At 35.5% G+C, this 14,799-nt stretch overlaps 2 protein-coding genes across 2 annotated transcripts; both read left to right on the top strand.

Moving 5' to 3' along the window:
• Positions 1-577: 577 nt before the first annotated feature.
• Positions 578-10,443, top strand: appl1 (adaptor protein, phosphotyrosine interaction, PH domain and leucine zipper containing 1). Its single transcript, XM_073876419.1, has 22 exons — positions 578-757; positions 1,506-1,604; positions 1,897-1,956; positions 2,607-2,678; positions 2,762-2,849; positions 3,065-3,106; positions 3,206-3,264; positions 3,613-3,759; positions 3,845-3,927; positions 4,304-4,462; positions 4,548-4,736; positions 4,814-4,856; positions 5,347-5,410; positions 5,512-5,596; positions 5,673-5,852; positions 5,954-6,003; positions 6,086-6,260; positions 7,101-7,137; positions 7,248-7,394; positions 8,159-8,209; positions 8,505-8,594; positions 9,197-10,443. The coding sequence occupies exons 1-22, from the start codon at positions 704-706 to the stop codon at positions 9,344-9,346; spliced, it is 2,124 nt and encodes a 707-aa protein (XP_073732520.1). The 5' UTR covers positions 578-703; the 3' UTR covers positions 9,347-10,443.
• Positions 10,444-10,838: 395 nt separating this feature from the next.
• On the top strand, positions 10,839-13,045 carry hesx1 (HESX homeobox 1). Its single transcript, XM_055184053.2, has 4 exons — positions 10,839-11,865; positions 12,114-12,280; positions 12,527-12,628; positions 12,846-13,045. Exons 1-4 carry the CDS (start codon positions 11,730-11,732, stop codon positions 12,954-12,956), a joined length of 516 nt encoding a protein of 171 aa, XP_055040028.2. The 5' UTR covers positions 10,839-11,729; the 3' UTR covers positions 12,957-13,045.
• The last annotated feature ends 1,754 nt before the right edge of the window (positions 13,046-14,799 follow it).

Genomic DNA, 14,799 nt, shown 5'->3' with positions numbered 1-14,799 from the left:
AGAATGGACTTTAAAGCCCTCCCTGCTAAAAAAAAAACCCAATAGACACCATCATAGAATTTATTGGTTCTAATGGAATGTCCCAAAACACACTACAGTGTAGTGGTTTTAATGGTAAAAGCTAATGGTTCCTATTGGTATTTAAATGGAAACCATTAGAATTTTCTGTAATGGTTTAATTGTTTTTTCAGCAGGGGTACAGAAATAACGTATAGAGGTTGGAGTTTTTTTTAAAAAGAAATGTATAAATTATAATACAAACATAAACCTACATAAACACCATCAACAGCAATATTTAACACGTTACTAACATTGCATGTGATTATTATAAAAAAACTCATTTAGGAAGACAAATTATTATAATAATGAAAAGGTGACAACCATAATATCGTATTGGTGGAAGGCTTTTGCACAATACAAACGACAAAACATAAACAAGTAAATCAAGATTTAATTTAATATTTTAACAACTAATTAGACTTTTACAAACAAATGGCTTTTATTTATCAAAAACAAATCATGGACGTCATCACAGTCCAGAGCGCCTCGTCCAATCAGCGGACAGAAGGAGGCGGGACTTCCGCGTTTGTGGGTGGATCCGGGTGGGTGTTGATTTGTGAGGAATAAAGCGAATGTAACCGTAAATATTTAACTCTTAATAAATAAACAGATCGATTATTGCGTTAGTTTTAATATCGCAGACATGCCTGGAATCGACAAACTACCGATAGAAGAAACTCTAGAAGACAGTCCGCAGGTAAAACATCATCAATCACTTAGCAGCAAGCTAATGAAAATAAACACATATAACATAACTAATATCAAAGATCAACTGATCTCATTACTTAAAAGAAATCAGATCAAGACTCTGTGTGTCTGATCGAGTGTGATCGGACTGATTCTGGCTTTACACGACTGATTTTCAGCTGGTTAGCTTTTGCTATGATGGGTGGTGGACTTGGCAACAACACTTATTACAAAACAAACAGACATATAAATCATATGATAGAAGAACACTTTAAAGATATATTAGTAATGGTGTAAAAGTATTGTTTGAATATAATATAAGAAAAGATTAAAGAGTGAATGATGGGTTTATATGTCATTAATGGCATTTCCGTTTTAGACTGAAAGCTTGACGAGGTTTTGACAGCCTGATATTTACTCCGACTTAACATATTCAGAATCTTTCCTGATGAAATAAAAACACCACAGAAATTAATTTAATGGTTATTATTAGTATTGGTTTGAATGCAAACTGAAATAAGCAACACCTTTTTAGTAATTTTGTAATGTTATGGTTCATAATGTGAAATATAACACAATGAGATCATTGAAGTTTGTGCATGAGTTCAGTGTGAAAGTGATTTGAGGTTGTTTATAATGTCAAACATCTCTTGTGTTGTTGTTGTGCTCCACCTTTCTTTTGTTAATGAGTAATAGTTGTCATGCCAGTAAAAGCTCTTTAAAGGATCAGAAATATTTCTGTATGTTTGTTGTTTTAGACGCGCTCTTTATTGGGTGTTTTTGAAGAAGATGCAGTTGCTATCTCCAGTTACTTCAGTCAACTCTTCACAGCCATGCAGAGGATCTATGATGCACAGGTCATATACATACAGACAAATCTGTCATAAACATGGCTGTTTCTTTACCACTAAATATAAGAAAGAAAATAAGATTGTTGCCTGAAAGATTATTTATGATTTAAACATGTCATTTGTGTATTTGCCTTGCTGTATTATTTACTTAATTGTCATAAATCACAACCTCAAACATTAAACTTATCACAAATGCATGCATGTAAATGTAATGTTCTTTATTTAGATCTATTTTGATTTTGGGTTGACATGTGTGAATATTTTCATAACATTCATGCTTTTATGTGTTTGTGTGCAGAATGAACTGAGCGCAGCGACGCATCTGACCTCTAAACTACTGAAGGATTATGAGAAACAGGTGATTTACACATTTATTTTAGAACTGCCTAATGATTAGTCGTGACTTATCGTTTGCAGAATAAAAGTTTTTGTTTACATATTAAATGTGTTTGTAATGTGTACAATAATTATGTATATATAAATGCACACACATGCATGTGTATAAACATTTGTATATATTTGTAAATATTTATTATATCAATATATTTTCCTTAAAATTATACATACATGTGTTAGAATTTATATATACATAATATTTGTCCATGTACTGTGTATAATAATTATGTAAACAGCCCTAATTAATTAATTAATTTATCTATCACAGTTTGTATGTTCATCATTTTACAGTTTATCTCTCAATTGTATCATATCTCATGTTGTTGTTATTATTGTGTTATACCACGAATGCTTTATTCTGATTGGTTGAGAAATGCTCCACAGGTGTTGATTATTTTTCGATAAACGCACACCTGACCTGTCAAATGTCTTAAAATAACTACCAGATCAATGTCTGTGGTATAAGAGGATTTTTAATATGCAATAATGCACACCTGCGGTGTAACTCTGCTTCACGTCGTGTCACATTTCCACCTTAGGTGTGCATTTATTTTCTAATAATTCAACAGCCAGTCATCAATTATTCCTTACGTCTTTCTCTGTATTTGTCAGCGTTTTCCTCTGGCTAGTGATGATGAGGTCATGAGCTCGACTCTGCAGCAGTTTGCCAAAGTCATTGATGAGGTCAGAATGACATCACACACTTGGTTCACATCCTGTTGTTGGATGAGATTTCTCTTACAGTTGATGTTTGTGTTGTGTCTCAGCTCAGCTCGTGTCATGCGGTTCTGTCCACTCAGCTGGCCGACGCTATGATGTTTCCCATCACGCAGTTTCAAGAGAGGGACTTGAAAGGTACGAAACAGCAATGCATTATGGGGGATTGTGTTACATTTCAATACACAGCTGGAATATTAATTCTCTAATGAAATATCTTTGAGTTTGACTGTTTTGCATAATGTTGTGTCTGTTATTTATTAAGCAGGAGCATGTAGATTACTGTTTGCTAAAGCTGTTTGTTTAGTGATAAAGATCAACTGACTGTATATTATTCACATTTTTCTGTTTAGAAATTCTCACACTAAAAGAAGTGTTTCAGATCGCCAGTGATGGTGAGAAGCTGTTATTATTATTATTATTATCATCTTATTTTCAAGTTTATGTGTAAAATGATGCAGAAGTTATTGATGCTGCATATTTGAACATTTCAGATCATGACGTGGCCATTAACAGATACAGTCGTCTATCTAAACGGAAGGAAAATGAAAAGGTTTTGGATTTCTGTGTTTTTAAAATGATTGAACTGACTTATTTTATTTTAGATGACTAATTTACATGTACACTTTACTCTGTTTACTTTATTAATACACTTCCCTTATTGTGAACAATTCATCAGTGCACGAGATAAAACGTTTGTAGATGAAAATGTAATCACTTCTGTCGTATAAACTGAGACCAGACTTCTGTTTACCATCCAATTATTTCCACATGAAGAAAATCTAGTTACCCTTTACATACATATAAAAGTGAAAGAAGTGTGTTTTTATGTTGACTTTATGGAAATGAAAGTATGAAATGTGTTTATTGGGGATTAAACTCAATCTGAAATCCACTGCAGGTGAAATCTGAAGTGATGGAGGACGTTTATACGTCCAGGAAAAAGCAACACCAGACCATGATGCACTACTTCATCTCTCTCAATACACTGCAGTACAAGAAGAAGATGGTGATGTTGGAGCCGTTATTGGGTTATATGCAGGCACAGGTCTTTATTCTGATGTCATGTCTGATAACATCTGATATGATCTCTTATAGTTCATGATAACAGGATTTTTCTCTCTTTTCATCAGATCAGTTTCTTTAAATTGGGATCTGAGAATCTGACGCAGCAATGGGAGGATTTTCTCACAAACATTGGAACCAGCGTACAGAAGTAAATCCATCATCATCATCATCCTCACGTACAGGATTGATGAATCTGCCATCATACATTACATTATAACAAGATTTTAATAGTTAAATGTAATACCCTACTGTATGTAAACTATTGTACGACGCTGTGTAATAATTAACTTGTGGTTTTCTGATGCAGACGATTGTTTTTTGCATACATTTGCATAAAATCTGTTTGCTGACTGTTATTCAAAGAACCTTACAGCTAGAGTATAAATTGTGTTTAGTTGTCTGCTCCGATCGGTCACAGGGTTCAGGACAACATTACTAGTTGTTCCTTTCGTTCTCCCCCATCAGATATTATATATCTGTGTTTAATCAGACATTAGTGAGTTCATCTCTTTTTCTGTTTATAGCGTTCGCAGAGAGATGGACAGTGAAGTCGAAACAATGCAGCAGATGATTCAGGACATGGAAAACACCAGCGACCCCCTTTACATGCCCGACCCCGACCCGAAAATTATCCCGGTCAACCGCAATCTGACCCGCAAGGCCGGATACCTCAACTGCCGCAAGTAGGAAAATATAAATCCCTGTCAATCACATCAGCATTCATATAAACAGCAGGATTTCCCACGAGTCTGTGTTTCTCACCCACAGTAAAACAGGTCTGGTTTCATCAACGTGGGAGCGTCAGTACTTCTTCACCCAGGGTGGAAATCTCATGAGCCAATCACGTGGAGCCGTGGCCGGAGGTTTGGTCATGGACATTGATAACTGTTCTGTTATGGCGGTCGACTGTGAGGATCGAAGGTTCTGCTTTCAAATCACAGCGTTTGATGGCAAGAAGTACGTAACAGATCTTAAACCTCTTACTGTGTGTATATAACACAAACTAATTCAACGAGTATCTGTCTGTACTGCAGGGCGGCCATATTACAGGCAGACAGCAGAAAAGACTGTGAGGAGGTAACGGATCATAGATCTCATTTCATCTTTTTCATTTAAAAGCATTCAAATCCAGTGGTGGCCGGTGACTTCTCTTCAGAAGTGTGTCATGTCAAAATCCATGATTTGAAAAGGTTTATGATTAAAAAGATGCTCATGCTCGCAAAATACTCGCAAGACACTAATTTAACACTAAACTCTGATTACACATGAGATTAATCAAACGTGAGCGTCACTTTTATCATAAACCCTTTAAAGCATCTACAGTAGGCACATATTTTAACATGATGCATAAAGGTTCACACTACACGCCGAACACAAACCTATATTTTAACATGATGCATATACATGATGGGCGAACACATAAATACATGTTTTGACGAGCTTCACATCATCGGCCCTAGACAGAGAAGTCACCGGCCGCCACTGTTCAAATCTCATGATGACTGTAAAGTATATTAAAGGCTTTATCTTATCTTCAGAGTTTTCTGTTGTGTTTAAATCTTTTCAGTGGATTGCAACAATAAACAACATCTCTAAGAGGATATATCTCAGTGAGAATCCAGAAGAAATCGTACACTTCAGCCACGTACACCTGTGGTAAAATCACCGTTTAAAATGATTCAGATCATGCAGCGTTTGTTTAAGTGTGAAGTTTTCTGTCGGTAGGAAATCGCAGCGCGAGTGAATCAGTCTGCTCTTGAGGCCGTCACACCATCACCTTCATTCCAGCAGCGTCACGAGAGCTTCAGACCAAACACGTACGTCTCAGACTCTCTCACAGTTTTTGATATCATGCCATGTTTTCTCTCTCATCACTTTTCTTTACCTATAAAGTCAAGGTCGACCCAGAGCGGTCCGGTCGGGCAGTCAGTGCTCCGCAGGTTCTGATTCTCCAGCGTTGTCCTCTCTCTCTCTGGATTCGCTGGTGGCTCCGGACACGCCCATTCAGTTTGACATCATCTCGCCCGTCACCGAGGAACATACGAGTCAGATGAAGAGCGGTGCTCAGGGCAGGTCTGTGCATTTATTTGTGACTATAAAGTAAAAGTTACCTCTTGATTTACATGACAGAATTTGTGTAAAGTTTTGTCATATTTTCAATTTGGTGGAAAAAGAATTAACCCGTTTGGAGAGTCTGGAGGATCACAGCCTGAAGAGAGTGAAGGTACAGCATCTTATATTCAATGAATCGCACATGACTCATGCCTAATGATGCTCTTCATTTTGAGGTTGTGTTGAATCTTCAGACTCGATCCTGCACCAGCTCTTCATCGTGAGGTTCTTGGGCTCTATGGAGGTGAAGGCCACAGAGAACGTAGATGTTATCTATGAGACCATGAGACAGATCCTGGCAGCTCGAGCCATCCACAACATCTTCAGAATGACTGAATCTCATCTGCTCGTCACATGTGACTCTCTGAAGTGAGTTATGGATGAACGAATGGATGGATAAATGGATGGATGGATGAATGGATTGATGGATGGATTAATGGATGCATAAATTAATGGTTGGATGAATTAATGGATGGTTGGATGGATCGATGGATGAATGGATTGATGAATAAATGAATGGTTGGATGGATGGATGGATGGTTGGATGGATGAATAAATGGATGGATGAATAAATGGATGGATAAATGAATGGATGGATGAATGGATTGATGGATTAATGGATGCATAAATTAATGGTTGGATGAATTAATGGATGGTTGGATAGATAGATGGATGAATGAATGGATTGATGGATAAATGAATGGTTGGATGGATGGATGGTTGGCTGAATAAATGGATGGATAAATGAATGGATGGATGAATGGATTGATGGATGGATTAATGGATGCATAAATTAATGGTTGGATGAATGAATGGATGGATGGTTGGATGGATGGATGAATGGATTGATGGATAAATGAATGGTTGGATGGATGGATGGATTGATGGATAAATGAATGGTTGGATGGATGGATGGATTGATGGATAAATGAATGGTTGGATGGATGGATGGTTGGATGGATGAATAAATGGATGGATAAATTGAATGGATGGATAAATGAATGGTTGGATGAATTAATGAATGGATGGATTGATTGTTGGATAAATGATAAATGAATGGAGTGCAGATTGTTACATTTAAAAACACTTCATTGTTTGAACTGCATAGCAACACCCTGGAAACCAGCACTCATGTATCTGTAGTTGTTAATTTATACAGGCGGTTAACAGTTTTCTGTGACTTTTAACAGTTTGTTTGTTAATTTTCAGACTCATTGACCCACAGACACAAGTCACCAGACTGCGGGTGAGTCATCAGCCAATCATTTAACAGCACACGGGCTCATGTTAAAACAAATGATTGTAGTGTATATTAAAATATTGTGATTCTTGTGTTGATGATCTGTTGTGTCACAGTTTCCTCTATCCAGTGTCGTGTTGTGTGCAACTCATCAAGAAAACAAACGTTTGTTTGGTTTCGTGCTGCAGACGGCAGGAGGTGGAGTGGATGGACGAGCCGTCACAGTCTGCTATGTGTTTGAGTCAAACAATGATGGAGAAAAGGTGCAAAACTTTTGTCTCTCTCTACGGCTGTTAATATAATCTGTGTCCCAATTCGAAGGCTGGGTCATTAGAAGGACGCGACCTCGAAAGCGAGTACTAGTTCTTTATAGGTCGCAGCCTCCAAAGTCCATGAAGAGAACTGATATGAGATGATCTAGCTCTCGGAGGATTCATAATTGGCGTCACCTGCTGTGGAACCAGAAAATTTTTATTTATTTTAGAAAATATGACATGTTGATGTAGATTAAATTAACCAACATCTAATCAACCTATACGCACACATACACAAAATAATATTAATACAAAACATAACTTATAATACTAAAACATTTTTCTGCTAAATACACACTTTTATTTAATAAAGGTTTTAATTGTTTATTTTAAAACATCCAGCTTATATTCAGCTGTTTCAGGCGTGCAATACGTCTTGGGATGTTAAGGATCCATTCGTTCTATCCTTTAACAGCGCTAAGAAACAAGGACGTATTGTGAGGCTTCATTTTAAGCATCCTTCAAATCGGGACAACCTTACTGAACTTAAGTCGTGCTGCTACCTTATACAACCTTTAAAGGTCGCAGCCTTCAAATTGTGACACAGCTTTAGTGTATGGATTCAGGTGTGGATAGAGAAACTGTACAGAAATAAAGTAAATGTTAGCTACTGCTGTAGTCACACCATAAAATATAACATATTTGTTGGACACATAATTGCATTTAGAATATAAAACCAAAAAGCATTTGTAAGCTCTTTGTATCTGGCTCAGATCTGTGACAGCGTGGGACTGGCAAAACAAATTGCCCTTCAATCTGAGATGGTGAGAAAATTCATTTATTTAAAAAAGTACATTATAATTCCCTTCATAACGCTCACTTTAACTGTGTACCTTAAAGTTTTGATTAACAAGTACTTTATTCTTTATACAAATATCATGTTATTTTACTAACTATTCTTGTGTATTTGAGATATGTCCATACAGCCCTGGATTTTACTGATAGTGAATTGTGTGTGTGTGTGTGTGTGTGTGTGTGTGTGTGTGTGTGTGTGTGTGTGTGTGTGTGTGTGTGTGTGTGTGTGTGTGTGTGTGTGTGTGTGTGTGTGTGTTGTGACAGGACCGCAAAGCCACACAGAAAGAGAGAGATATGAATAAAGTCAAAGAGAAACAGAAGGAGGAGCTCAGTAAACAGAAACAGATAGAAAAGGTGAGTGACTCTCGAAACTGGTTCTCAAACTTTTTCAGCGCACAGCCCCCCTTGTGTACGGTGCATTCTTTCGCCCCCCAAAGATAATTTATGACAAAAAACTGTTCTAAAACTTAACATTTTAATTGAACAAAACATTAAATTATACAAAGTAGTGCTGTTGGTTAGAAGCCTTATTTTTTTTTAGGTTTAATTAGACAGAATTCATGATAAATTAATGTATTTTATAAAATGTCATAACACTGGGGCCCCCCTGGCACCATCTCGCGGCCCCCCAGTTTAAGAACCACTTTTGTAAACTTCTGACCTCGAGTGTTTGAAAAACGTTTGTACACCTATATAACTGTATGTGTAAAAAAATACAATTCCTAAATGTGTAAATCTTGAGTTTAAATGTTCACAGAGCAGGTTAGTTCAAATATATAAACGTTGTTTGTTTTTTACTGCGGGATACAGGTATATATTTCACAGCAGTAGTTATTAACAATAATAAATATTATGGTGGTCACAGCAACTTTAAACCAGGATCATCCAGTCAGTATTGAGCAGGTTTGGTTCATATAAATACATTTAATTTCTTATTTGTCTTTTAAACCCCACAGGATCTTGAAGAACAGAGCCGTTTAATAGCCGCCTCCAGTCGGCCCAACCCACCCGCTGCTGACGGACAGTTCTTGGTGCTTAGCAACAGCCCATCAGAGGACAGCGAAACTGGAGAGGAGGGACAGAAAAAAGGCGAATCCGAGGCCTGACAGTCAGGTAAAAACACGATGATCTACAAAAATCAGCGTCACTTTATGGTTTTTTTAAAGGGTTTTCCAGCAGGATGAAAGATTTGATGTTACTGCAGATTATAAACCAACTCAAAATGAATGCATTGATATGTGGACACTTTGGGACCCTCCCCAAATCTTGTGTTATTTGTAAGAATCCTGTATTTTTTACCATATCCGTTATTGAAATGAAATGAGCTTTTGAAAGGGTTTTTATATGTATGTGTGTTGGGATCTATTACCATTACAGAACACATACAGTATAACGCTGACCTTGTTTCTTTATTTTGAAGATGTTGCACATATACGAATGACATTATTAATACTGTGTTTAATGTTTTAATGCTGTGTGTTTTCTTCATGTCACATTAACAGTGAGAGAATTCAATAAGATTTTATAAGGTTATATGGTGTTTTCTCATTGACTTTTGTATTTACACAAACACACTCATGGGGTTATATTACTAAGACTTTCTATATTTCTTAAGATTTAAGTTGAATAATCTAAATGATCATGGTTAGTAAACTCTAATATAAACACTGCACTTTGAATTTATTTCACATCACTGTCATGTTTCTTTCTCTTTGAATTGGAAACACTAAAACACATATTTTTGTAGTTACTTTTTTTCTTTATATTTGTTTTTTATGATCCAGCTGTATTAAAGACCTCAGTAAATCTTTGCATTTAAACATACTGGGACAATATATTGTGTTCAACCCAAGCAAATGTTTCAACTTAAATTTTAATGTGTTAACTTCTTATCTGTATCTTGCCTTTATTTTAAGTGGACAGGGATAAAACTGACTCAAAGTTCTGATTGAAATATTTAGTCATTCATTGCCTTGATTTATTTCATTGCTTGCTTTAAGCGTTTAAAAGAATCATTTCAGTTTTCAGAGTTTCATTCACAACCAATGTGTTACTGCGGCTGAATGATGCTTTGATTCACACATCATGATGATTCAAAAACAGTAAAGAAATGTTTGTGTTGTGTGTAAATGTCTCTGCAAAATCAGTCCATGATTTATGGGTTTCATTTAAGATATTGGTATTAAAAATCTGTTTGAAATGAGTTGTTTGTCCTTGTGTACATTGTGAGCTCATCTTTACCTTTTCATTGGTTTATAGTTTTATAGGAAAGATGTTAATGTTGGGCTTCACCTGATTCTTTTTGTTATATAGTTATATTAAAGCTGGGCATAGACTAATCTAGATTAATCTTATACAAAATAAAAGTAATATGAGTGTGTGCTGTGTGTAATTATTATGTATATATAAATACACACACATTCATGTATGTATTTAAGAAACATTTATATGTGTATATATATTTTCTTATATGTTTATATATTCTAAATTATATAAAAAAGATATTTAAATAAAATTTCTTACATTTATATACATGTATGTGTGTGTGTATAAATATACATAATATTTATACGCATCAAAAACTCATGTATTATGCAAAGAATTACTTTTATTTTATATGAGATTTATCTATGCCCAGCCCTTATATATAAACTTAGCTTTGCCTTTAACAGTTTTATAATAAATGTTGATCCAGTTTTCTTGCTAAACTCAGTAACACAATACTGCACCTTAACTCTTTGTGTTAATAGTTGCCATTCATTTCTAATGAGTTTTCATTCGGTTTGCATTTAAACAACTCTAATTGGTAATTTCTTTGCAAAACAATGGAGATACACACAGGAGCTGTGCTGATGCTCTCCAAGAGCCCAAGACAAATAAACAAGCAGCTCATTTATTAAAAGCAGCCAAGCAACGAGACGCGATCAATTCACCATTGAATGAAACAATTATTGCACGCGGCTTCCAGCAAATTGCCAAGCAGGCATTGTGCCTTTGTGCTCCACAGCATCTTTCTCCATGCATGTCAAGAGAGAAAGGGAATATTCAGCAGGATTAGTTTAAACGGCATTAGGCTTTATTATTATTGTAAACTCGTGTGGTAGAAAATAAGGTAAATAAGATTAAGCACTAGTTGACTGTGCTCTCATAATGCTGGAGATGCTGCAGAAGGAAATGAGAAGAAGATAATTCCTGGGAATGGGGCCTAATTTTCTACCTGGTGGGTAAAAATAATGGCACATCAGCGTTGTTTTGTCCCCTTCAATAGCGGCTTTAAAGGATTCGGTGTCCCCAGAAGAGATAACAGGTTGGTGCTTCAGGTCGGGACACTGAATTACCTGCAGATCCAGACACCCCATGGTGAGGTCCGGCGATTCACATGTAAAACATTCAGACTCGAGCTTAAATTAGTGACGTTAGCTTGGGTTTATAAAGCCGAGACTCGAGCTTTCACATCAAACCAGACGAGAAGACACCTGGCATCTCCAAATGACTTCTCTTACCATGAACGCGCACCAAGACAATCCGATGCCCAGACAGTCCGTGTTCACCATCGACAGCATCCTTGGATTAGACAGACCTGATCAGAGAACAGTGTTTTCGGCTCCTTATCGACCGTGGACAGGTAAAATGAATGATTCTTTTGAGCCGATTCTTGTTGATGATGAACGAATAGAGTGGCGTTTAAAATAACGACGTGTAAACAATATTCTTACAACATTAATAATAAATGACATTTAGAAATGAATTAATAATGTTTATATTTCGAGAACTGAACCGATTCATTTTAAGTAGCCTACCTGTCCGAACGAATCGATTGGCTAAACTGACTCGATTCCTTACAGCTCACGTATAATCCTTTATTTCTTTCAGATGTGAAAGCTGGATGTCAGACGCGTCGGATTGTTTCAGACAGTGATGATTCAGTTGATTTAAGGGTTAATGAAGACTACATTAAATCTTCATCAGGAGAGACTTACAGAAGAACATTGAACTGGTACATTGGTCGCAGGCCGAGGACAGCTTTCTCAAGTGTTCAGGTAAACATCTGTGACACTTTTATAAACATAAATGATTCATGTATATTAATAGTTCAATTCTTTATTATCTAGTGATTGAATATATGAGAGTCCAGGGCTAATTTACTCAGTTTTTTTATTTAAATACATATTACTGATATGTGACATTGCTAATTGATAAGGTTTATATTTTCCATGGATATACATACACTATAATACACTTAAACGGATACTTTGAGGCTTTAATTGTATTTTTTTTTTCTCCAGATCAAGATACTGGAGAGTGTTTTCCAGGTGAACTCATACCCGGGCATCGATTTACGTGAAGAACTTGCTAAGAAACTTCACCTGGATGAAGACAGAATTCAGGTAAAGAGATTTCTAAAATCAATTCTGATAATCCTGTTTATCTTAAAGAACAATATCATAGAAAATCTAAATTATTGAATTAATTAACTAAATAAACTTGTTTTCTTTAGTTTAGTAGTGTTTTATTGGATTATTTACATAAAGCTCAATAGATAAGAGGTCTATGATGTGTTTGTTGTGGATGATTGAAGGATGTTTTTCTGTGTTTGTTTTCTAGATTTGGTTCCAGAACAGAAGAGCAAAACTGAAGCGTTCACATCGAGAATCTCAGTTCATGATGGTGAAAAATGTCCTCAATGATTTACAAACCAGCAGAGAAAAACACTGAATATTCACATTTACTCTTATTGTTTATATGTTGTGATGTAATATATTCTGTCTTCTACCAAATTATGTAATTAAAACATTTTGACAATATCTTGCTATGATTTTGCTTATTGTCAGAATTAACATGTCAGTTATTCGTGAAGGTTTTGTTATTTTTTTAAATGTAGGTAAACTCTGAATGTCCTTTTGTAAGTGTGGTAAGGTTAACATTATCTTAAGGTAAATACACCCCCCCTCGTTAAACTAATGTATGTGTTGTAACCTTAGGGCTCTGTAAACCCATGAAGTATTGATTAGGGAGCAACAGGGGGTTTCTATCTAGACATCCACATTTAAATCAGAGTTAGAGGATTTACCATTTACACATTTCAGTTTATAAAGTTAATTTTATATAATTGAATGTTTCTGAGTAACTAAAGGTTGTTGCCCAATTTTATAACAATTTTAACACATTTATGTTAAGATTTGCTTAAAAATGTAAATGTATTATATATAAATGATAAAATATAAGCATATCTAGTATTATTTTATTTCTTTATTATTTTAAATGTTATACTTTACTGATGTGATCATTAACACAAAATATTGCCAAAGTTTGAAATCATAACTGAACACTTGGTGGCGCTAGAAAGTAAAGCACTGTGTGTGTACAGACTAAAGGCCAGGCATAAACTGATTTTTCTCTGAAATAAATCATCTAAATTAATTGCAGATTGATAAAGGCTAAAAAAAATAACATAAGAAAAGACTCATTCATAGCAGAAGACCCAAAGCATCTTATAGAAACTATGAGATAATATATAATCAATGTTACATGTTTCTTTTAGCAAGAAAGAAAGATTAAGCAAACACAATACACAATATTAAGGCAGTGTTGTTTAGTTTACAGGTTTATGTAGGTCCTGCATAATGAAAGTATCATAAAAATGTTTTTGTGGCATTGCCGGTGGTCATGTTCTTTCATGTATGTGTCAATAGTATCAGAAGCTTTAAGTGGAAAGAAGATCTGGGCGTATCTGCACAGACAGAGGGGCTCAAATGCCCCTTATTCCTTTTGCCTCCAGTTTGCTTCCTTTGAAGTGAAACTGGATAGTTGGATGCACATTGTGCCTGTTTGCTACAGAGCAGATGAGACAAACTTTATGTCTTTGCTTCTTTTGTGTTTAAAACATTTTCAGCAACATAGTCATATTGCATATATAAAAATAATGAAATACAGTTTTTTTTCTAACACACTAATACTGATTCTACTAGCCAAAGCATTGCTAATCCTAAAGCTTGACAGAAAGACACATTTACTTTCATAGTATCAGGTGTAATATAGTATAGTATAGAAATATCTGACTGCATAGAGTAGTGGTTCTCAAACCTGGGGCCGTGATAATGGTGCCAGGGGGGCCTCAGTTTTATTACATTTTATAAAATACATGAATTTATCATTAATTGTGTGTAATTAAACATCAGAAAAATACGACTACTAACAAACAGCAATGCATTGTATAATTTAATATGCTTTATTTAATTCAAATTTTAAGTTTTAAAATGTTTTATGTCATACATTTTATTTGGGGGGCCACAAATAACACACACACACACACACACACACACACACACACACACACACACACACACACACACACACACACACACACACACACACACACACACACACACACACACACACACACACACACACACACACACACACACACACACACACACACACACACAGGTTATGTTTGGAGCACTATATTTGCAGTATGTATACTCTAAAATAAATTATTGGTTTTGTGATATCAAGGCCTGCCACCATTGGCCACCACTATATACTGCAAGGAATATTG

This window comes from Misgurnus anguillicaudatus, chromosome 14 (assembly GCF_027580225.2).
Source record: "Misgurnus anguillicaudatus chromosome 14, ASM2758022v2, whole genome shotgun sequence".
NCBI classification, from domain to species: Eukaryota; Metazoa; Chordata; class Actinopteri; order Cypriniformes; family Cobitidae; genus Misgurnus; species Misgurnus anguillicaudatus.
Note: the sequence above shows the minus strand (reverse complement) of the source record. Positions and strands in the feature narration are given on the sequence as shown.